Source organism: Protopterus annectens, chromosome 6.part0 (genome assembly GCF_019279795.1).
Source record: "Protopterus annectens isolate FY-2018-M chromosome 6.part0, PAN1.0, whole genome shotgun sequence".
In the NCBI taxonomy this organism is placed as follows: domain Eukaryota; kingdom Metazoa; phylum Chordata; order Ceratodontiformes; family Protopteridae; genus Protopterus; species Protopterus annectens.
In genome coordinates this window covers 35520819-35546631 of record NC_056737.1, presented here as the reverse complement: position 1 = coordinate 35546631, position 25813 = coordinate 35520819, and the positions used below count along the sequence as shown (strand labels likewise).

At 43.6% G+C, this 25813-nt stretch overlaps 1 protein-coding gene across 3 annotated transcripts in view; it reads right to left on the bottom strand.

The window, feature by feature from the left end:
- Positions 1–4800: 4800 nt before the first annotated feature.
- The window catches only part of RPAP1 (RNA polymerase II associated protein 1), a 2926740-nt gene continuing 2905727 nt past the window's right edge, over positions 4801–25813 (bottom strand). For all 3 annotated transcript variants that reach the window (XM_044073828.1, XM_044073829.1, XM_044073830.1), the window contains one exon: positions 4801–5442. In XM_044073828.1, coding sequence (XP_043929763.1) covers positions 5308–5442 — 135 coding nt within the window. In that variant the 3' untranslated portion in view covers positions 4801–5307. The remainder of the gene's footprint in view (positions 5443–25813) is intronic.

Genomic DNA, 25813 nt, shown 5'->3' with positions numbered 1-25813 from the left:
TCCCTTTTGCATATTTCCGTAATCATGATGTGATGATTGAGGGGAAGATCCTGAAAGGACCATTGAGTTGACAAGAGCCACTGAAGAATCCTCATGTGTAACCTTGCTAGAGGAACTAAAAGAACCGTGGCAGACATTGAGCCTAAAACCTGTAGGACCATCCTGGCTGGGGCTTTGGATCTCAAGACCAGAGCTTGAACTTGGCCCTGTAAGATTCGGATCCTTTCGGCAGGAAGAAAGACGCATCAATCTTGAGTCTATCTCTGCCCCTATAAATTTTATGCGGTGAGAGGGCAGCAAGACAGACTTTGACCAATTGAATGTAATCCCTAGGGAAACACCCAGGCAGATGGTGGCTTTGAGGTTGTCCATTAGTAGATGCCTGGTGGTGGCAGTCAGGAGCCAGTCGTCGAGATAGGGAAACACTTGGAATCCAAGACTTCTCAGGTGAGCCGTCACTACTGCCAAACACTTGGTGAACACCCTGGGGGCTGTGGTGAGACCAAAGGGCAGAGCACAAAATTGGTAATGACTGACTCCCAGGCTGAAGCGCAGATACCTTCTGGACGCCTGATGTATCGGAATATGATAATAGGCGTCCTTGAGGTCTATGGAGCACATCCAAACATCCTTCTCCAACAACGGGAGAATGGATTGTAACGTGACCATTCGGAATCTGGATTTCGTACGGATTGGTTCAGTCTGCTGAGATCCAATATTGGTCTCAGGTCCCCTGTCTTTTGGCACTAAAAGAACCTGGAGTAATTTCCTGATCCGATCTGGTCTGTGGGGACCGGTTGGATGACTCCTTTTCTAGCAGCTTTAAAGCTTCTGCGGCTGCTATTTCCCTTTGACTGGGTGGTGGGCCGGGATTCTCTTGGACGGAGGGGTGAGTCTTTGAATGGGATGGTGTAACCTCCGGCAATGATCCGAAGCACCCATCTGTCCTGAGTGATTGACTCCCAGGCTTCTAGGTGCTTGGCAACGACACCCGACTGGCTCGAGCAGCACAGCCGGGCAATCCCTCATGTCGTGTGGGAGGCTGAAGAGCCACGAAAGGACTCGCGGTCTCCAGAATTGCGGGCCCTCTGCCGCCTCTGGGACGGCGTCTCCTGAAAAATTTCCCGCCCTCTGCCTCTGGACGGGGAATCTTCCTGCTGTTGGGAGAAAAACTTGCGAGATTTTCGAACCACATTTTCCCTCCTTTGGCCTTGGGGTAAGGCCGAAGGGAGTGGAATAACGGGCCCCTCGGCAGATAACGCTTTTCCGTCTTGCTCACAGCGGGTAAGGGTGTCTTTCACCTTGGGTCCAAACAATGAGGACCCATCAAAGGGAGCGTCGGCGAAGGAAGACTTGAAGGCCTCCAAACTGACACAAGCGGAGCCAGGCTTGTCTCACGTGAGCCACGCCTGTGCCTGCCGCTCTCCCCGCCCCTTCGGCCGCATAGGAAATGAGCCTCATGGACGAGTTAGAAATTGATGTAAGGATAGCCAACTGAGAGCTAACCGACTGGGCTAGCTGCTCAGGTAGGTTACCGAGAGGAATCTGACAACTCCTTGACCAGATCCCTCTGAAGCCTTGTAAAATGTGCCAAATAGTTCAGAGACCTTAAGGTAAAGGCCGCTGAAGTCAGGGTGCGCTTTCATCCTATCCATACTCCTAGACTCCTTATTAGGAGGATGGATAGACGTTGAAGCCTCTGCCACGTCCTGTTGTGTAGCAGATGCCACCACCATGGCATCTACAGCCACGCCTTTAGTAAGGAACTCCTTCTCGGGGGGAGCAGATAAGAATTTATTTGGACGAGAAGGGACTGGTTCCACGGTATCTGGATGTTCCCACGCCCTTCGACAAACTAAATCCAGAAGCTCGTCGAAGGGCGGAGACACCCAGGAGGCGGAGGGCTGAGCCCCAAAGGCCTTGAGGAGCACTGATTAGGTCAGCAGAGGGGGTTTGGATATCCAGCCGCCTCGTTGTTTGAGGATCTCTAAGATGTCTGCAACTGAGACATCATCCGAGGGCGACTTCGCGGACCCCTCCGCATCATCCATATCAGTGTCCGATGTAATAGACTCGGGGGAGTCCACGTGCTTCCTCTTGCACGATCTCTTCCTTGGGGGTTCCTCTGAAGATAACTCCGAAGAACCCTCAGGAGGAGGAACCCCACTGGGGTAACCTCAGGCCTCGGGGCTCCGCTGGCTACGGACAGGGAACAGCCAAAGACCCAGTCTCCACGCCCAGGGAAGGTGCTGGTAAAACCGGAGAGATGGCCGAAGAGGACTTGGCCAAGGCACTCCTCATGGCCCTGAAAGCCGGACCCCCAGAATCCTGGGAGTGTCCGGACTCGAGCCATGATAGCCGGCGGAGTCCCGCAGCGAAGCACCGAGGGGAGGCTCGAACCGAAAGCATAGGTCCCGAAACATCACCCCCGGGTCCAGCCGAAGAAGTCCGCGTACTAAACTCGGACCCGAAGGCCCGGGTTGGAGTAAGGGTCGGAGCCGACCCTAGAATCTCCACCGGCTCCAACAGCACCTGCTCCGGCGGAGCCAAGCGGTCGGAGGAGGAATAGCAACGGGTGGGCCAAGGTCATCGGCTCGAAACCAGCTGGGTCGGAACCGAAACAAATTTTGGAAGACTGGGGACTGGAACAGTCTTTGGAGCACCCTGTCGAGACCAGAATGCGACGGGCTCGAAGACCGAGAGGAAACAGAGCGGGTTGGAGAACGCCGCTCCATCGGCCCCAAAGGGCTAGGGGACCGGCTCGGCGACTCGATAAGTATCGGCGCCGAGGAATACTCACAGCAGATTCCATCGGTGCCGAGGTAGACTTGGCGCCGAGGAGGAAGTGTCTGAGCGGCGACCCTTGTCGGCTCCGAGCAGTGGAGCCGGCGAAGGTGACCCGCCTCGATGCCCCAGCCATCGGCTCCGAAGACAGAGGAGTCGATACTGGTGGCATCGAGGCAGACCGTTCAACCTCGGCTCCAAGTCTTTGGAGCCGAAGGAGAGGCCTGCCTAAGTTTCTTGGCAGTCGGGTCCGACGGACTGGTCGGAACCAAGCCCTTTTCTTTTTGGTTGGAGCAGGAGAGGATGCCAAGGCTTCTTCAAAGGAGGGTTTAACTAACCCCTTTAAAATCAATTTATTTTTCCTCTCCTGGAGGACCCTTGAGGAAAAAGCGTGACATACACTGCATGACTCCTGCAAGTGCTTTGCCCCGAGACAGTATACACAGAGCGAATGATCGTCTGTGATAGACATTTTAAACCCACATTTTGAACATTTTTTAAAGCCCGAAGGCCTAGGGGTTTGAGACATGTTGATACACAAATCTAGTCACACTGACAGGAAAGTACACTAAATTTCTACTGCTGATAAAATAAAGCTTACAGTAATAATTAATGCCAACTCTTCCTGTAAAAAGAACAGGTAACTCTAACCAATTTGTATAATTACTAGAGACCCTGTAAGTATAAGGGTTAACAGTCCGGGAAGGCCCTGGATGGAGGGGGGGCCGAAAACAAACTGAACCCAATCACACACAACAATTCAAATCCAAATCGTACACAAAGTTAGCGATAGCCGTTAAAACAGCTTTTGTGAGCAAAAACAGCAAAAAACTGACAGAAAAGTTAGTTTAATAAACTACTTAGCCCAGCCAGCTCGAGACCACGTCTTCGCAGGGAAGCGGCAAACGAGATCTGGGGGACTGGTAGTGGTGCATCCTGGGATATAGTAAGCTCAGCCAATAAGAGACTTCGCTCTTTGGCATAAGCGTGCCGAGTCGGAGCCGAGGGATCGGCTCCGAACCCATCATTCAGAATGTAGGCGAGATAGGATCACATAACATGTATGATTAAATCATAGACCAAAGCACATTTAACTATATAGTGACAATGCTGAAATATAATGCAGTGTTACAGTATTTGACATCAACATGCAACCTAGGATTGCCATCCCCAAAGTCTTCTAAATTTGCCTGGATGTTCCACCCTCACAGTATAACAGCAAGTCACTACAATCAGCCATTCCCTATGTACAGTTTATAAAACAAACACTTGCATCTGGGCTTCAAAAGGAACTAAGAAACTAGAATTCGAAAGAGCATTCAGTTCCTTCAATGGTGTAGTAGTTATTAGCAGTGAGCATATGTAAATAAGAAAATAATATATACCTATGAGCTTCACTGAGACTAAGGCTGAGACGTTTCATTAATTCACTACTTACATGCAACAGGGAAAAATGGCATGAGCTTTCACAATGGCTCTGTTACTGGTAACACTCACCCCCACAAACAGGGAACACCACGTGAATTTGTCATTTAGAGTACAAACAATCCAAAATATATATATATATATATATATATATATATATATATATATATATATATATATATATTCACTATTGTACAACATGGACATACACTAAAATGTGTAATGGATTTCAAGATGTTTCTTAAGGTAACAGTCACTGCAGAAGACCAGAGTGCATTAAATACCGAACATTGCTGGTCAGACCAGAAACAAGACGCACATTTCTTTGATGATACTTCTAGGCAAGGCTGCTCTCAGAAAATGAGGCAGTAAAACTAAACTAGTATTGAGCATATCAGATTGGATGGTCCTAGCTATCAAAGCCAGCTGTAAGGTTACATGTGTTTGGAACATATCAGTCTGTAAAGATATGTGTGTTTCAACAATAATGAAAACAGAATAATAGACTGAGTGCTATATGTAAATTCTGACAGCAATAGTAGTACCCACATACCAGACATTTATTTTGAATAGAATGACCACTTACATCACTTTACATCTACTAGAAATAGTTGTCTTTATTAAGTTCTTTCCAGATTAACTGAACTGATTTTGCCACAGGAAAAATACAAAAGAGATAAAGTGCCTGATTTCACACAATTCATACTAAGTTCATCCCATTGCCGTTTCTGCAGACCACTGAATATTATACAGTCAGCATCTTCCATGAATGTCCATCCATCTATCCATCCACCCACAACACCTTTTCTCATTTTTTTGCACAAGGGGTTGGGGTGTCACTTCACCAGTGACAATTATCTAGAGCCAAGGTTTACACTGCCGGGTGACTAACCCTGCCGCAGCCAAGAACATCCATTCGTCTGTCATTATCTAGGCAGAAAAACTTCATTTTTAACTTCATGTCATTTACAGGAAATAAAATACAAATTCTAGGGCACCTGAGTTGGCTTGTCAAAAGTCACACATCACCTTCTTAGACTCCAATATTAAGCTTCACAGAAAAAAAATCACTAATGAGTTGTTAAGGGTAGTCCTTTTTCACTTCTGCAATGCATGCCCCAATACAGACTCCAGCCGTTTGCATCTAATGGGAGGTAATTCCTCATACATCTGAAAACCCACTGGTGACTCCACATCTGCTAACTTGTAATACAACAGGTGTTTCTTCAGTACCTACAGTAAACAAAACAGAACAGGGTAAATGTTTAGAATTTGAAGCTGAATTCCTATTGCAGATATCACATTTCAATCTCAATCCCAACTATCTTACACTATAAAAGTATGACAGCTCATCAACAAAGGGATGCATTTAACAGCTGGCAAACTAAGATGGACCAATAACCAGGCCACTTTTAGTGTGATGCTCTGGAGCTTAAAACAGATTAAAAAAGTTCAGGGCTCTGGCCATCTGCCAGGTTATCAAATGAATTGCAACAATGTTATCTAAATTCTTAGCATGTTATATTACAGTAAAAATTAACTGAATTAATTATGATAAATCAAAATGACGTTCATTTTGGTAAACAACACATTTTCACATACCATACAGGTGAAAACCCCTTCAATCAGACACCGTTGTAGGGGACCTAGGCACTTTTTTGTTGATAATTCCTTATCATTTGATCCTCATGCCTCTGCGGTAGATCTGAAAGCCTTGCATCTGACTGATCTAATTTCCAAAGGCACTTCCACTAGATCCAAAAAAAGTCTTAATTTCACTCTAACTGTATTTCATCAGAGCCATTCCTGAATATAAGGCATCGTCTGGCATGTATAAACATATCACTCAGCTTGAGAAACCTCAAAGATTCATAACTAAAAAGATCAGTAGCCTTAAAAATGTTAGTTAATGAGACAGACTGGCAGCCCACTCTCTGGACTTGGTCTTTTACAGATTCTTCAGTGGAGATCTGTGTCTTGCCTTTTGAACCATGAATGATCCAGACTTCCTAATCCTTCATAGAACAAATTGTATCTCAAATACCTGATGGTTAAAGGAACTAAACCTTCATCAACTGATAAATGAAACAAGTTGTCATGATGGATTCATATCACAAAATATCCCACACCTCTGAAATAAACTTCAACTACATGTCACACAGAGTAGCATCCTTATCACTTTTAAGGTAAACCTAGATAATTGGGTGGGTAGCCCCAAAATCTCCCTGGTGTATGCTTTCTGCCCTTCCTGAGGTGGGGGGAACTTTTAAATAGAGGTTTTTGGCTAGGCTTCTACGATTCTGCAAACTGATTGCCTACTACTTACCTATGAATCTATGAGGAAAAGATTTTTGCAAAACTAATGCAGCAGTTGCAGTGGATAATTCAGGTATACAAATATGCAACTTTTTAAATAAGACATACAAGAGATGAGTGCAGATGCATTTTATTGTACAAACATTTCAGTGCACAGAATTACAAATGCAATCTTGTGCTCTGTGGAGGGAATATCTTAAAATGTCTGAATAACAGAACATAACTGCATAGCATCTAAGATAAGTTCATTTGAAGAACAAGTTGCCAAACATGTTATAAAGCTAAATAAATTTACAGGTATTAGCAAAAGAAAACGGTTAAACAACACCAGAGTTGTAAATCTTGCCACTAAAGCCATCTCTGCCAGCACAGGGATTTTGTACCCACCCACAATGCAACTGAAACCTGAGAATTAGAGCAGATGGCCAGCAACATGTGACAATGTGAGGGAGTAGGAGTTACGTACTGTTATGTTTCCTGCAGATGGCCAAAGTGAGTGACTGGTGGCAGTGCTTCTATAATGGAGTGCACGCAGATGTTAAGAAGACATGCAGACAGGAGGAACTGCATGCTGTTATCTCACTCAATTTGACAGCAGGAAAAAGGTAAACCCTCCCATCATTACAGAACATCACCCCAAACCTCACCTGCTTTCTTGATAGTCTAGGGGAAAAAAAAGATAAAAGGATGGACAGTGAGGCATAAGATGGCACAAAGAAGGTGGTCAGAAAAAGAGAGTAAAAATAAAGTGTAACAAAACAGCTTACAATTAAGGATGAGCAAGCCAATGATCTTAAATGAGAAGAGTATCAGTAACTTCACTAATTACTATTTAAGAAATCATGACAAAATAAGGAAATGAAAGCCAGAGACAAGTGTGATTCCCTTACCAGAGATAGCAAACAACATGCAGGCTGGAATGACCATCCATAACAGATCTCAGCCAATATAGACCAATAGCTCTGTTTCTCACACTCTCCAAAATTCAGAAAAAACACCATCCAGTTGGAATGACCAACCCATATGTATGACTTCTACTTCAGGGAAACTCCAAGACTTGCTACTAAAGGAAATTGCTGTAGATTAACTATATACTACTGAAATAAAGGACCTACTATAGCAAATAGTATAACGATGCAATCAAAGGACTAAATCAGGGATGAGCGTGCCTGACCCTCACGATGGTAGTAGTATAATCCAGTTGTTCTCCTGTCAGAATTAAATTCTGTGAAGAAAGCAGTCACTTCTACCATGAAAAAGTAACACATGAGCTCAGAAATTTTTCACAGAATTTCCTCATGATGGTAAGTCTAACATCCTTTTTAAAAAGCTGTCAGATGTGACTTGAGCACAGAAAATCTTCAGTCTGCCAACTGCATCAATTAAATCAGGGGTGTTCAACAGGTGGCCCTAGGGCCATAATCAGGCACACTAAAGCCTTTTATCTTTTGTTGTAAAGGCAAAAATGTAATTGTCTATGAACATCTAGCAAATGTAGACAATATTCACCCTTGTTTGAAAATTTGTTAAAAATTATGGCAAATTGCATCATCTGGCTGACAGTCTCAGACACTATTTTTTTTAGAAAGGCTGGATTAGTTTGCAAGGACACCCTGTCTCTATGGAAGGTTAGGTAAGGATGCTTGCAAGATAAGGCATGCAGTTCTGATATTTTCCTAGCAGAAGTAATAGTAATCAAAAATAAGGTTTTCCAAGATAAATACTTCAAATCGCAATTTGGAGATGGCTCAGATAGGGAATAAATTATGGACTGTAGCATCAGATTCAAATCCCAAGGTGTGGAAGGATCCTTGTATGGAGGTCTGAGCATTAAGGTTCCTTTCAGAAAAGCTTTACAAATTTTGAGGGACATTTGAGCTGTATCATTTAAACCATTATGAAAGTTGGAAATTGCAGTTAGATGCACTCGTATGGTCGAGGAGGACGTGCCCACATTGAAAAGCGATGCTAAGAATTCTAAGACCTTCTCAACTTATTTTATTTATTTATTTATTTTACATTTGTTAACCGGGGCTAGTCCAGCTGGATATATTTCCTTTTCAGTGGAGGCCCGGGGAGAAAAGCTCCAGTAGTAACACAGAGATAATATAACACTTAAATACATCAAGTACAAATTATACAAAGAAAGGATGTTAAAAATACTTAGTAATGAGAATTAATGAGAGGAAAAAATGACATTAATGTCCTATAGTCACACAGAATAAGCTAGTCACTGTGCAGAAAGGATATCTGAGATAAGATACAGTACATTCAGAAGAATTACATTACTAACATAGGTAATTTAATTTACTAGAGATAAATACTCCTTCTGGAGGGGTGAAGTAGTAATGACTGGTATGATAACAGTAGAGAGAGCAGAGGAATTAGTCAGGGTTGCAACAGGGACATACCCAGTGAGTTTTAAGATGTTTTTTGAGCCATTGTTTAAAGAGCTGCAGGGAGGGCTGTAAAGTTAGATCTGGTGGCAGAAGATTCCAATTTTTTCCTGCAGTATTGGAGAACAAGGAGTCCCCTGCCAAGTTGTTTGACTGGCTTGTGCTAGCAAGAAGTTTGCTAGAGGATCGTAAGTAGTTGAGATTCCTATAGGCAGTAATAAGGTCGGAAAGTATAGGGGTGTTGTTTGGTTGGTAAAATATCTTATGAACAATGGTAAGTTGGGATAGTATCAAAATGTTGTTTAATTCTAACCAGTCTAGTTGCTGTAGGTTCTGACAATGGTGTGTTCTAAAAGGGTTTCAATTGGCAAATCTGGCTATATTATTATAGGAGTTAGCTAGTTTGACCAGATTACTTTTTTAGGTTAGTATATATGGGTGAAGCATATAGAAGAGTTGAAAGTTGGGAGTGGACAATTGTAGTTCGGGATGCTGGAGTTAAGAAGGGTTTTATTCTATATAAGGAGCCCATCTTTCTATTTACTCTTTTAATGGTGTTGTTAATATGGTTATCGAAGTTGAGGTTATCATTAATTGTGATACCTAGCAGTTTGGTGGTAGAGTCTGGGGCTATAAGGGTGTCATTGTTGGATTTAATTGTGAAGTTTATGGGGGAGGACTTATTGGAAGGTGTAAAGAGTAAGAGTTTGGTCTTTTTGGCATTCAAAATGAGACGTTTCAAGAACCAAGTCTCTACTGTGCTGAATACTTTTTGGGTTAGGGAATGTAGTTCAGATGTGGAGTTGGAAGAGCAGATGAGTGTAGAATCGTCTGCATATTCTATGCAGGTGGCTTGAGGGATTGCTGAGTGGAGGTCAATGATGAACAAAGAGAAAAGAAGAGGTCCTAGAATAGAGCCCTGAGGGACCCCAAGGGAGATGGGCAGGTGGGAAGATAGCTTATTTTCCCAGAAGTAAGGTAGGGCTTGAACCAGAGGATAGCATCAGTGTCTAGAGAGAGGGATTCAAGGGTCTTTATGAGTAAGGGGTGGTTTATCATGTCAAAAGCTTTTGATGGGTCAATAAAGAGTGCTGAAGTGAGGCAATTGTTATTACGGTTGCGGTTGACAGAGTTGGTGAATGAAAGGAGAGCTGTGGTGGTACTATGAAATGGTCTAAAACCATGTTGGCAGTTAGCTAAAATGTTGTGTTTGGTTAAGTGGTTTATTAGCTGAAGGTGAATACATTTTTCCATAACCTTTGCTAAGGGAGCTATGGGCCGGTATGTCAACTGGTGCAGAATGTAGGTTGAGGTTATTCTTTGTAGCCCATTTTGAAATTTTTGCCACTTGCTGTTGTATAATCTTCTAGTCGAAGGTTTATAGGAGGCTAAAATAATTCGCTGAACTGGGGCAGTGAGATTAGTACGCCTAATAATCATTGGAACTCGAGAAGCCAGGCAGTGAGCTTGAGATTTTGAAGATTCAGATGAACAAGTCCATCTAGATAGGACAAGATGTCTGGAGCTGGGTCCAGGGTCCAGGGTCCAAGGTCTCCGAATCAGGTGAGGCCAAAGAAAGGGAAACCACATCTGTCAAGGCCAAAACAGGGCAATGAGAATTATCCTGTTCTTCGACCTGCTGACTTTCTTCAGAAACTGGGAAATGAGAGGTATCGGGGGAAAGGCATACAACAGACCTGAGGGCCAATCGTGAAGGAGAGCGTCTCTTGGTGACTCCCACCAGTGGGGGGAATAGGGCAAAGTAGCTGCTGCACTTCTTGATCTGGGGGATGCTAAGAGATCACAGAAGGGCTGGCCCCATTGGCGGAATATCCTTTCCATCACCAAAGGATTGACAGACCATTCGTGAGGTATTAGGATGCTTCTGCTCAATTTGCCCACAATCATGTTGGAGCTCCCCAGAATATGCTTTGCAGTTAGAAAGTCGGCAGATGAAATTGCCCTTTGCCATACCCCGAGTGCTTCTCGATAAAGAGGGTAAGAACTGTTTTCCCCTTGCTTGTTGATGTACCAAACAACTGATGACGTGTTGCTGTTTGGATCAAAACTGTTCCCGAGAGGAGGGTTTCTTGGAATGCTTTCAATACCAAAAGCATTGCCCTCATCTCTAGAACACTGATGTGCAAATTAAGTACCTTGGACTGTCTTTCCAAGACAACTCCCCCTACCCTATCCGGGATGCGTCTGTGGTCACTTTGCCTTGGGGTTGAGGAGGGCCAAAGGGTTGGCCCGACAAAATTTTGTTGGACTGAAGCCATCACCTCAAGTCTTTCTTGCATAGATTGGTGATCAATACCTAATGGGCCATTGGCTGATTCAAGTAAAGACCATTGTGATGCCAAGAGCCATTGGAGCATTCGCATGTGAAATCTCGCAAGGGGGAACTAAATTGATGGCGGCTGGCATTGATCCTACAGTTTATAACAACACTCTTGCAGTCACATTTTTGCTGTGAATAATCTGGCTGACTTGTGATTTTATTCCTTGAAGTCTTTCTGGGGGGAGATACCAGTGTTTGTGTTTAACACCACTCCTATAAATTCTAATTGCTGTGTTGGCTCTAGATGGGATTTTTCGTAGTTTTTCATAGTTTACAGTGATCACCAGCGTGGAGCAAGTTTGAAGAACATAGTTCATTGCCCGCAACAGTAGATGCCTGGTGGGTGTGGTAATGAGCCAGTCGTCTAGGTATGGAAACATGTGGAATCCTTGCAGTCTGAAATGAGCTGCTACCACAGCCATGCATTTGGTGAACACCCTGGGGGCTGAAGTGAGACCAAAGAGCAGGGCTCTGAACTGATAATGACTGGCTCCCAGCAGGAAGTGCAGGAATCTTCTAGAGCACTTGTTCATTTTTATGTTATAATACGCATCCTGAAGATCTACTGAGCACATCCATAGGTTCATAGGTAGGTACTAGGCTATCGGCCCTACAAGCCTAGCCAAAAAATGTACCCTGGCTTTCGCCACCCAAGAAAATTATTTTCCTGTGCCCCTGTCGAGCAGAGTCACAGAAATTATCCCCGGGGTGAATTTCCCATTTCCCATCCAATCATCAAGATTTTTCTTGAAGAGTGCTAATGAGGAGCTCTGTTTGACATAGGTAGTCTGTTCCAGAGTATGGGACGTCTCTGGGACAGGAATCTATCCCTCCAGCATGTTCTGTTTATTGTGGTGACAAGGTTTAGGTCCCTAGAGCGTGTAGCTTGGAGGGATTGGGATTTCTTTAAGTGGAGCATGTCCAACAGCTCTGGGTTTGACATAGCTTTGTATGTTAGGCAGAGATCGCCCCTGAGTAGGCGATATGCGATGGAGTATCAAGCTGTAGTTTTTTGAGACAGTCTGCATAGGGCATCTGTTTGAGGCCAGTAATCCTCTTTGTGAGATATTTCTGTGGTCTTTCCAGTTGTTGTAGATGTCTTGTGAGGTACATACCAAAAGGGGCGTTGTACTCTATAATGGGTCTAATGAGTGATGAGTAGATGGGAACAATGACCTCTTTTTTTCTGGATGAGAATCCTTTTGTGATATGAGCCACGTAGAAGGATTTCCTGACCACTGTGGCAATGTGATTATCAAAGGAGAGACTACTGTCCACCTGTGTCCCAAGGTCTCATCACATTTTCGGCATTAAGTAGACTACCAGCTATGTGGTAGTTCATGGGTACAGAGTTTTTACCAAAGGGGATGACAATACACTTTTTGGCATTGAGCTTCAGGCCATGGCTTTGACACCAGGTATCTGTCTCAGTGAGGCCCTTTTGTGGTTTGTCCACATCATTAGGAGTTTCGATTATGGCTCCTAGTTTGCAGTCATCTGCAAACTTTGTTAGCCAAAGACCTTCTGTGCTGGCCTGCACTTCATAGAAGTAGATACCAAACAGGAGAGGACCCAGGACTGAACCCTGTGGTACTCCACTTGTCACTGGTCTGATGCTGGATTTGGAATCCGCTACTTTCACAGTGTGGGTTCTGTCCCTGAGCTAGTTGGCAACCCATCTTGTGACATAGGGATTTATACCTAGTTTAGTGAGCTTATGTATAATTCCAGAGTGGGGGATGGTGTCGAAAGCCTTGGCGAGATCTAGATAAGCTGTGTGAACCATTTTACCCTCATCTATGGCTTGGGTGACTGCTTCAAAGAAGTCAATTAGGTTTAGGAGACATGATCTGCCTTTTACAAATCCAAACTGGGTAGGGTCCAGAGTTTGGAGATTACCAATGTCTTTGTTTATGAGTTCCACAATGATACGTTCCATGGCCTTGCAGACCAGGCTCGTCAGGCTAATGGGGCGGTAGTTCCCGGGGTCTGTAGTGGCTCCTCCTTTGTGGAGTGGGATAACCGTTGCAGTGCGCCATTCAGTGGGTACAAAGCCTGAGGTGAGGCTATGATTGAACATGGTACTTAGGTAGGGTGCTAGTTCATTCTGTAGTTCGTGTAGAACGCAGCCTGGGATATTGTCAGGTCCCATGGATGCTGTGTTCTTGGCTTTGGAGAGTGTGCTTTTTACCTGTGCAGCCGTGATTATAGGAACTTTGCATTCTTCCGGTACAGAGATGGGCCCTCTAGGGGATGAGAGGGGGGTAAAGTTGGCACTGCACTTATCTGCTAGGATGTTGGCAATATCAGTTGGTTCTGTATATTCAGTGCCTTTGTGCTGTAACTCAGAGCAGATCTGAGTGTTCCCATTTAGATTCTTGACATAGCTATAGAATGCTTTGTGGTTGTCTTTAGAGTCAGTGGCAATTTTGTTTTCGTAACTAGCTTTGGAGGATTTTATGAGGGATCTCAGCTTCTTACTGAGGTTGACCAGGGAGTTCCTCCAGTCATGGGATTTTACTCTTTTTTGCAACAGTTTCTTTCTTCTGTTGTAGAGTTTGTTTACGGTAGAGGACCACCAGATTGGCTTCCATTTTTTGGAGGATAACATCTTGGTTCTATTAGGGATAGCATGATCCATGCACTCGTGTAAGTGCTTATAAAGTGCATTTGTGTAGGATTCGGCAGTCATACCTCTATTGTCCATCTGCATGGATGTCATGAAGTTTGCCACTTCTGTCTTAAGAAGTGTGAACTTGGCTTTGGAGAAGTTTTTTACGATGGTTTCCCTAATTGGGGGTGGGATGTGGATGTCTAGGCTGATTAGCTTGTGGTCGGATCTAACCAACGAGGAATTCACCTCTGGTGTGGAACACCGGTTTCCCATGTTGGTAATGACCAGATCTAGGATATTGCTGCCCCTGGTGGGGGTGTGAATAAGTTGATCCAAGGCGTTGGAATTTATGAATTCTAGAAAACGTTGAGCAAAAGAGTTGGTACATGAGTAGTTTTCCCAGTTAATGGTGGGGTAGTTGAAATCGCCCATTATTAGGGTGTTGGGTTGTACCCTAATACTTTCCAGTGTATCAAGAAATGACGAGTGTGAATCCTGGGGCATGGTGGGGGGTCTGTAGCAAGCTACAATTTGGATTGCGGTCTTGCCCAGAGTTAGTTGCACTTGGATAATCTCGGATGCATTATGCTGTGCAACTAGCCTGGAGGTGTGGATATCCTTAATGAATATGGACACGCCTCCGCCTTTAGTGCTTCTTTCTGGGTTAGGTGGCCGAAAGGTGTGGTATGAATTAAAGCCTGGTAATGCAGGGCTACTCTCTGGAGCTTTGAACCAGGTCTCTGTCACTGCACAGATGTCAATGTTCTCCATCTTTTTCTAAGAATGGAAGTAGAGACTGAACCATAACCATCCAGAATTTGGTTTGTTGAACTAACTTGTTCAACACACTAGAGATCCAAAATCAGTCTCTAGTTTCCTGTTTTCTTTGGCACTAAAAAAAATCTTGAGTATATTCCGGATTCTATTTGGTCTGCTGGGACTGCATGGATGACTCTCTTGTCAAGCAGTTTTTGAATTTCTGAGACTGCTGCATCCCTGAAACTGGGTGGAATATCTGGGATTCTTTTTGGTTGTCTGTGTTGTTTTGAAAATGGGATACTGTAACCTCTGATTATAATCCTCTGCACCCAATTGTCCATTGTTACATTTAACCAGTCAGATAGGTGCAGGGATAATCAAATCTCAACTGCTTCCACAGGACGGCAATTGAGCCTCCCATTCAGGAGCACTGATAGGAGTTACCATAGAACGAATCCCTGGAACCCTAATTCTGCTGGCCACCTCTGCCTTGAGCATGGCTTCTTCCCATTGTAACTTCCCCTCTGCCCCACGGGGAGTCATTACCATGCGAGTCCTGGAAAGGTCTTGGGACTCTTTGAACCATAGTTTCCCACTCCTCTGGTTCCTGGAGTAAGACCACTGAGGAGTGGAAAAGCATACACCCATGGCAGAAAGGGTCTTTCCGTCCTTCTCAAATCTGGCAAGGTCTCTTTAACTTTAGGACCAATAATGGATGTTCCATCAAAAGACGCATTGATGAAAAAAGACTTGAATGGCTCCACAAACTCACATAAGCGCATCCAGGCATGTCTCCTCATGGCTACGCCAGAACCCACTGCCCTAGTTGTCCCTTTGGCTGTGTGTGCACTTAGTCTCATGGATGAATTACATATTGATTCAAAGGCTGCCACCTGGGAAGCTACCTTATCCTGCACTCTCTCAGCTACGGCTCCTGTCAGAGTATCTGACAGCTCCTTTATCAGGTCTCTTTGGAGTCTTGTAAAATGTGCCATGAAGTTCAAGGACCTGAGTGCAAAGGTTGATGAAGCATAAACACACTTCCTGAATCTATCTATCATCCTAGACTCTTTGTTAGGAAGATGGATAGTATGACTTTCATTAGTAAGTTCCTTTTTAGCAATTGGTGCAACCACCATGGCATCCACTGGTATCCCTTTAGCCCAATGTTGGTGATCCTCATGAGCTGGTAAAATGTGGTCTGGTCTCTAAGGGATTGACTCAATGGAATCAGGTATCTTCCAAACCTGCTGTGCAATCAATTTAATTAGACTGTCAGGGGGCAGAGAGACCCAAGAGGTAAATGGTCGGGCACGAAAAGCCTGCAGGTATACCGATTCCTCCAAGGAAGGCTGATGGGAAGTTCAGCCATCCCTCTGTTTCAGGATTTCTAAAATGTCTCCAAATGAGACATCTTCCAGCAGTGACCTTGGTGAACTTTTTCCTACATCAAAATCAGTATCTTCTGTGTAAGACTCTTCAGTGGAGTCCAAGTGCTGCCTCCTGCACTCTCTCTCTTCAGGGGCACCTCCTCAGTGGGATGGGCCAGAGAGGTGTTGAAGAGAACATAACCACTGAGGTCTTTATACCCGCTGTCCCAGGGCAGAGGCTGGAGGTAGCTCTCGGCAAGGGGAAGGACAAGGATGTTGGCCCGATGAGAGTGGTATCGACTGTGAGCCTACAGTGGACAAGGCCGTCTCCATGGCCTGGAAAGCAGCCCCCCCCCCCCATAGAGGAATGGCAGCCTGGAACAGAAACAGACTCCCATGGAAACGTGGTCCCACCCTGCACCGAGGAAGCTGCCTCTGAAGCCAGACTCAAGCTCACATGTGCCAATGCCCTGAGGAGCATGGATGACTCCAACACTGGAGTGGATCCACGCTCCCTGGAATTGACAGCAAAGCTTCTACCTCTTGAGGTCTCTGGATCTAACAGAACCAAACTGCTCAGGGTAGTTACCAGTGCCAGAGATGAAGATTTAACTGTCACCAACACAGTCAAAACCGGGACTGTCGGAGCAGGGAACTCTGAAGGCTCAGTTGGAGTCACAGAAGGAACAAAAACAGATGAAGAGACAGGTAAGGTTCCAGAGCCAGGAAGGCTAGTAACTGAGGAAGTAGCCCACCTCCTCGCCACCAGGAGCTGGTCCACCAGTGTCAAAACATCACATTCTGTGATGCTCTTGGTGGAATGGACCAAAAAGACTGACAGGGATCTAGGTTTTTTCAAGAAAGGGCTTGGAGGTCAGTATAGAAAAGGGTCTACAGACGGGGAGTATCTTGTTTGGGGCTTGTTTGTAAAAAAAAATTCCTTCAGTTGCAACAGAGATGGAGGTGAGGAGCGAACAGGCACCAATGTCGCTGTCTCAGTAGCAATAGTCGGTGCCAAAATAGTCAGTGCAGAGACTGGCACTGACGGCATCAAAGGTTTAAGCAATTTCCTGTCATGTTTCGCGGAGCTATGGGAACCAGGGACATTTTTGTCATCTTAGCTGCTGGTGCTGATGGGACTGTCGAACCAACCAGCTCCTCTACTTAGATCTATCATGTTTCTATAAACAGAAAGAAGAGGAAGGGGGGCTAAAGTCAGTTTTAGAATTTGAAGAACCAGATATGGCCTCATCAAAGTCAGACTTAATAAGGCTCTTTAAAATCAACTTATTTTTTTCTTTCCACAAGAGCCTGATGACTGAAGCCATGACAGACAGCACAGTCTTCTTGAAGGTGCACCGAGCCCAAGCAATAGACACACAGAGTGTGTCCATCAGAATTAGGCAATTTCCTATCACAAGTCTGGCATCTTTTGAAGCCAGAAGTACCCTTAGCCTTCTCTGGCATATCAGAACACACACACACACACACACACACACACACACACACACACACACACACACACACACACACACAGGCACAAGTAAGGAAAGGGAAGATAAGTTTTAAGTTTATATGTTTTTTTTTTCTTTTTAATAAAGCTAGGCAGAAAAAACATACCAACAATAGTACAGAAGGTTTACCATAGAGGTAAACAGGAAAGTTTGAGAGAAAAAGTATCAACAATAGTACTGAAGGTTTACAGTAAAGGTAAATAAAGAGAAGAGAAAGTGAATGAAAGAAGGCCTACCAATGATGGCATTTGGAAGAAAAACACAAAGTGTTAAGGAAGTAGCCTAGAGAAGAGTTGGGTAAGCAGAATAAAGATAAAGACTAACTTATTAAAGTTTTTCGAACAAAAAAATACAGTTTTAGATGAAATGAGTTCACACAAGAGCTGACAGAAAAACGCATCTGGCACTAAAAGCAGCAAAGGAGATCTGAGGTAATTCTGAGAGGAGCATTACAGGTAAAGCTAAGCTTGAGAGTTTTTTGCAAGCTGGAATAATGGCCAAGTTGGTTCATAAATATGGAACCGAACCCAGAGTCAAGGATTAAGTGAAGAATGACAACATCAGATGAATGGTTAAAAAAATATAAGCAAGAAAAACAGAGAACTAAGAGAAGAATTTTGCACTCAAACTGTTTTATGACTTCTCTAAAGAAAAATTTCAGGCAGGACCAAATTACACAAATGTGGAATATTAACCTAATTTTATATCCTGATATCTTAACTTCAACTTGGTTGAATCACAGATTATCTTTAAACACAGTACGAGATGTTAAAGTTTATAAGAGACTGCCTTCAAGGAAACAATATTTCAAAGAAAGGAGAAGAAGCTAAGTTGCCAGAAACCAAACTTAGAGAAATGGTGGGAAAAGAATAAAACAGGATAATAAACAAAACTCATAATAGGAAAAATATACTTTTCCTGAACCATCTAATGACTTAAAACATTACTTCTTTCTGCAAGGAACAAAATACAAGTCGTTAGTGAACTGAAAAGAGTTCCAACTTCCAGAGAAAGCTTGGAGAGGTGGTAAAACAAAGACATGACTTCAGAAAACATAAGTCATAATTCTCCAGATATCAGCAGAAATCAGAGAAAAAAAAGTTATCATAGCAAATCTCATCAAAGCCACAACTCATCACATCAATGATTTTTATGGTGTTTTTCCTCTCTCCTCTGTACTGAGAGACACTGGATTTGTTTACAAAAGTTATAAAATGTAAAATGGGCACAGCCTGGATAGAAGATTTTCATTTAATAAATAATAAAAAAAAAGATCATGAAAACATCATCAATTCAATAAGTTATGGATGTGATAACTTGCAACTTGATGACTCATTAGGAAGACCAATAAACTCATAGGATGATTATTTTTCAGGAGACAGAAGATTTTAATGAGTACTGTCAGGTACCAGTCGGCTTATCAATACATGATACTACTTATGAGGAAACCAAGAAATGAAACAACAAGCAAAAACAAAGGTGGACTATAAATGCTTGGCATTTACTTGAAATGCCTTATCTTCATTTTTATGTCTTGACTACTTAAAGAAATGGAGGGCATATATTTAATAGGGGATGTAACCTTTTTTTACATCCAGTTTGTTTTAAATTCTCATATAAAGGACTATCTAATTATTAGCCAACTCTTACAAATATTTCTACTGAAAATAATATTTTGAATGTAATGATTTTAAGTTTACTAATAAAGCTGCCCTAGTGTCTGCTAATGTCTTGCCCATTTACTTATTCATTCTACCCATTTCTTCAAAAAAGCACAATTAATATTCTAAATCATATGAACCAAATCTCTTGGGAGAAAATTAGCACTGGTTATAGCTATGTTAAAAAGAAAGCAAAAGCAAGAGCTATGACTATGATGTCATACAAATCCCCAAGACATTAAGAAGATTATAAATGAGGTTAATTTAACTTAAATCAGTCTGCAAACCAAAGGGTAAAAAGTCACACCACATGGCTTCTGAATGCCCATGACTTGTCAATTTTAAGTCTTTACTGGTTGCAAACATGCCAAAAAATCCCAAACTCACTAGCTATACAAATGCTATATCATATTTCAAGCTTTTTCTGTGCTCCTCATTACAGGATAATTGGATTGTTTGTCTACAGTTTGGAACAGAGCTTAAGACCAAGTTTGATATCCATAAGCATTAAGGTGCCTGCAAAATATCCCAAATAACCTGCAAACCAAAAGGTAAACAGTTCACATAGACAAACCATTCAGTACAACCCCCAAGAAAGGCCCGGCTAAACTAGAGTCTTCACTGTGTAATACCTTAAAACTCCTGTAGTGGAGGCCTGTGGGGTATATGCATATGACCCTTTAAGGATATATCAGTGGTTTAGCTGTATGGATTCTGAATATGGGAAAGTATGCAGCTGAAACACTGGAAAAGAGAAGGCACACATTTTTAAATCATTTAGCAAGTCAGCCTTTCTTAAAGTGACAGCAGGCTATGTGCATGGATTATTGTTTTATTTGTGAGAAAGTTTTCTTGATGCATTACTTGTTGATTGTAATACTGAATGTTTTAAACATGTTTACAGGTACAGATTAGTAATATAAATTAGAGAGGGTGCTACTGCATTTTTATAAATATAGTATAGAAATTTACATTACAGTCTTTTGCTAATAAGTGATACACCTTATTTGTTAAGAGTTTTAATCTTACAAAATTAGCAAATGGTGAACTCCAGCTTTACACTTGCTTCTTATTTATTTAGCAGGTTAGCACAATATAAACTTATAGCAAACTACTTATCTTTCATGTACTACATGAGAAAATGATCGCAATATATCATTTGTCACTTATAATTCTGCATGTTTAGACATTATTACTAATTAAGTTTAGTACTGCTTCTAGGAAGCATAATAGGTTTTTATACACTTTTATAATAACTTACAGTACAGAAGTTTCCACTGCAGTTTTTTCTTGAAAAAGGATGCACCTTATTCTGTTTACAGTGCTAATTTTACATAGTTACCAAACGATGAACTACAGCTTTAGACTTACTTAGTAAGGGACTGCAGTCTTTCAACTATAACATATTTATATGAATACCTTCTTCATGAATGCTGCTTTGTTTATAATACTGCATTTTTAAACACTGTTACTGAAGCAGTTTACTACTGTTGCTTGAACTACCCAAAAAATGAGGTTTGTGTGCCAATCCCTTCAGAGCTTTCATGCCAACAGAGAGAGACAGAGGGAGGCAGGTAGGACAAAGATAATGCTAGGAAAACAAAAATAAAAGTCTTCCCCTGGCAATAAAACATAGAGAAAATAAGGGGGATGGAGTGAGGCAGTGGCTAATGCAGCACTGAACCAATGAACATCTTCTGTTATGGTAAGTTTATAGGTTCATAGGTGTGTGCCAGGCTAATGGCCCTGGAGCCTTTAACAGCTTAGCCCACAGAAGTGCCCTGGCATCATGCTGCCAGACGTTATTTCCCACTGCCTCTATCAGGTAGAGCCACTGGAGTGATCCCCGGAGTGAACTTTCTATTTACCATCCACTTATCAAGATTTCTCTTGAAGAGGGCCAGTGAGGTGCTCTATTTGACATGTATGGGAAGTCTATTCCAGAGCATGGGCAGTCTCTGGGTTATGATCCTGTCCCTCCAGCATGTTATGTTGATTGTGGTAATGAGGTTGAGGTCTCTGAAGTGTGTGGTGCATAGGGATTTCTTTAGATGTAGCACTTCTAACAGAGCTGGGTCAGACATGGCTTTGTAAGTCAAGCAGAGATCGCCTCTTAGTAGACGATATCAGACAGAGAATAGCTGGAGTTTTTTGAGCCTGTCCATGTAGGACATGTGTCTAAGGCCTAGGATCCTCTTCATGAGGTACTTTTGTGGCCTTTCCAGCTGTTATATGTGTCTAGTGAGGTACATGCCAAATGGGGCATTACACTCGATGACTGGCCTAATGAGGGAAGAGTAGAGAGAGATGATGACCTCTTTCTTCCTGGATGCAAAACCCCTGGAAATGAGATGTGCCATATAGAATGACTTATTGACCACAGTGGCAATGTGGTGGTCGATGGAGAGGTTGCTGTCAACCTGTGTCCCCAGATTTCTTATAACGCCTTCAGTGGGCTCCCACTGATGTGGTAATTAGTGTGAACTGAGTTTTTCACCAAGGGGATGACGATGCATTTTTTGGCATTAAATTTAAGGCCATGGTTTCGACACCAGTCATTGGTCTCAGTGAGGCCTTTCTGCAGGATGTCTACATCACTTGGGGAGTTAATAATGGCTCCCCGCTTGCAGTCATCTGCGAACTTGTTCAGCCAGAGTCCCTCCGTGTTGGCCTGGACTTCTGAGAAGTAGATGCCAAACAGGAAAGGACCCAGGATCAAACCCTGTGGGACTTCACTCGTGACTGGTCGGCAGTCTGACTTGGAGTCTGCTACTTTCACACTGTGGGTTCTATCTGTTAGCTAATTTGCAACCCACCTAGTGATACAGGGGTTGATGCCTAGTTTGGGGAGTTTATTTATAATTCCTGAGTGGGGAGTGGGGAATGGTATCAAAGGCCTTGGCCAGATCGAGGTAGGCTGTATGAACTGCCTTGCCCTCATCCACAGCTCTGGTGACTGACTCAAAGAAGTCAACCAGGTTGAGAAGGCATGATCTACCTTTCACAAAACCAAATTGCATGTGATCTAGAGTTTGGAGATTCCCTATATCCTTGTTAATTAGGTCCATGATGATGTATTTCATAGCCTTACATATCAGACTCTTCAGGCTAATGGGGCAATAATTCCCATGGTCTGTAGTCACTCCCCCTTTATGGAGAGGGATGACTGAAGCAGTGCGCCACTCGGTAGGGACAAAGCCTGAGATGAGGCTGTGACTGAACAGGGCACACAGATGTCGTGCCAGTTCACTTTGTAGTTCATGTAGAACACATCCAGGGATATTGTCGGGTCCCATGGAAAAAGAAGTTATGTCTTACCATAACGCTCCATCTGCATTGTTGATCCTCGTTCAGTCATTACGCATGGGTATCGGTTCTGACCTCGGAACCGAGCCGGCCATTTTCCAAGCAAACGTCAGCTTCAAACTCTCGAGCTAAACTTTTATCCACAATCCCCCTCTCCCTATTACCTCAGATTGAGTTTGCAAGTCAAAGAAGGTAGAGACTACCTCTGGTCAAATAACCGAAGAGAACCGGATGGTGTGATCCACTAAAAACCACAGGAGGGGGAAGGAGGGAGAGTCGTAATGACTGAACGAGGATCAAGAATACAGATGGAACGCTACGGTAAGACATAACTTCTTTATCTGATATTGTTAATCCTCGTTCATTCCTTACGCATGGGACAGAGTCCCCAGCTACCTCTATTCCTGGGAGGCTATCATGGAAGGGCATTCCTGAGCACCATAGAACAGAAAGATGCTCTTCCCCTGGAGGCCAAATCCAATTTGTAATGATTGATGAAGGTATGAGACGTAGCCCAAGTTGCAGGTGCACAGATGTCATGTAAAGAAGCTCTGGCATGGAAGGCAGCAGAAGTTGCCACCGACCTTGTAGAATGAGCTTTCATGGTAGTAGACAACGAGATATTACGTTGTGTATAAATGAAGGTCACACAGTCCTTCAACCATCTAGCTAATGTGACCTTACCAACAGCAGATCCTAATCTAAGTCCAGAAAAGGCCAAAAATAACTGGTCAGATTTACGAAAGGACCTAGTCCTGTTTAAGTAAAAATGGATTTGCCTGTGGATATCTAGGGTATGTAGGCAATACTCTCCTCTGTTTGAATGATTGGTAAAGAAAACTGGCAATTCAATGGTTTGATTAATGGACATTTCAGAGATCACTTCTGGCAGAAAAGATGGATTAGTTCTCAGAGACACTCTATCTCTATGAAAAATCAAGTATTGACTCTTGATACATAAAGCTTGAAGCTCATAAATACGTCTGGCAGAAGTAATGGTGACCAAAAACAAGGTTTTCCATGACAAATGCTTGAGGTCGCAAGAAGAGGATGGCTCAAAAGGTGGCATTATCAGAGCTTGTAGAACTAATGATAAATCCCATGGTTGAATAGGTTCTCTAAAGGGTGGCTTCAGATGATTCATACCTTTTATGAAGGTCTTGCACAATTTGTGGGACATAAGAGAGGAATCTTGGACACCCTCAAGAAAATTAGAAATTGCAGCCAAATGAACTCTAATGGTAGAGGCCGATAGACCCAATTGGAAAAGGTCGGCCAGATAGTCTAGTATTATCGACACTGGTGCTGAGAAGGGATCTACTTGTCTATCTTTCAGCCAACAGGTAAATCTTTTCCACTTGCTCAGATAAGTAATTCTAGTGGAAGACTTATGAGATGCAATGAGAATGCCACGTACTGGTAAAGAAAGATCATTCTGCCTGGCAATCAAGGGAACTGGAGTAGCCAAGCCATGAGCTTCAGGCTGTTCAAGTTGGGATGAATCAGGTTCTGTGGATGTGAGATCAACTTCGGGGTTGGATGGAGAATCCATGGTTGATCTAGCAGGTGAGGCCAAAGGAAGGGGAACCAAATCTGTCGAGGCCAATATGGTGCTATGAGGATCACCTTGCTCTTCAACCGACAGGCTTTCTTCAGAAACTGGGGAATGAGGGGGAAGGGTGGGAATGCGGAAACAAGACCTGAGGGCCAATCGTGGACTAGAACGTCCCTGGGTGACTGTCCCGGAGGGGGAATCAGGGCAAAGTAATTGCTGCATTTGTAGTTGGTTGGGGATGCAAAGAGGTCGCAGCAAGGAAAGCCCCAGCGGTGAAAGATCTCCGCCACTATTAAGAGATTCTGGGACCACTCATGAGGTTGAAGAATGCACCTGCTGAGTCTGTCTGCTATCACATTGGAACTCCCGGGAATGTGCTTTGCTAGAAGAAAACAGTTGGTAACCATCGCTCATTGCCATATCCTCATGGCCTCTCGACAAATGGGATAAGATTTGGTTCCACCTTGCTTGCTGATGTGTACCAGACCACCTCCATGTCGTCTGATTGAATTGCAGTTGTCCCAGATGGCAGCAGGGCGTGGAATGCTTGCAGCGCCAGAAGCACTACCCTCAGCTCTGGAACATTTATATGCAGATGGGCCTCCAGTTCAGACCAAGTGCCTTGGACTGTCTGTCCCTGATATAGCCCCCCTCACCCCATCAGGGAGGTGTCCGTGGTCATTGTGGCCTTGGGTTGCTGGGGAGAGAAAGGGCGAGACCATTGTGACAGATTGTGTGTCATCCACCAATTTAAATCCTGTTTGCACCGGTGGGTTACTTGAGTCATGGCTGAAAAGGATACCATTGGGTGAGCAGTAGCCATTGTAGAAGCCTCATGTGAAACTTGGCCAGGGGGACAATGGTGATGGAGGCTGCCATGGAACCCAATAGCTGCAGAACCGAGTGAGCCGTGGATTTCTCCCTTGAAAGGATTGGAATCAGTTGCTGCTTTACCCTTAAAATTCTGTGCTCTGGAATAGCAGCTCTGCAGTTCTTTGTGTCCAAGATAACCCCTATGAATTCTGTCGATTGAGATGGGGTGAGATTGGATTTTTGCCAGTTTGCGGTTATGCTTAGCCTTTGCGCAGCGAGGAAAGAGTATGCCAGGGCTTCTTCCAGTAGATGCCTGGTGGGGGCGGAAATGAGCCAGTCGTCTAGGTATGGAAACACCTGTAATCCTTGAAGTCGCAAGTGAGCTGTAACAACTGCCATGCACTTTGTGAACACTCTGGGGGCTGTAGAGAGTCCGAAGGGCAGTACTCTGAACTGATAGTGACTGGCTCCAGCACGGAAGTGCAGAAATCTTCTTGATGGCCTGTCCTCTTTTATCTTGAAGATCTATCGAGCACATCCAATCGTCTTTTTCCAAAAGCGGGAGGATAGACTGTATTGTGACCATCCAAAATTTTTGTACTCTCACAAACTTGTTCAAAACACTGAGATCCAAAATTGGTCTCCAGTCCCTGCACCAAAAATAGTCGAGTAGAATCCGGATCCTATCTGGTCTGGAGGGACTATTTGGATGACTCTCTTTCTTAGCAGCTTTTCTATCTCTAGTGCTGCTTCTTCCCTTTGACTGGGTGGAACATCGGGAAGGTTTTTTGAAGGGACAGGATAATGATCGAAGGGGATATGATAACCTCTGGTTATAATCCTTTGTACCCAAGAATCGGTGGTGATGGTTATAGCCAGGCAGAAGGGTACAAAAAGAAACATCCCCCAACCACCTCCAGAGGAAAGGAGTTGGGCCGCTCTTCAGGAGCGCTGGTAGG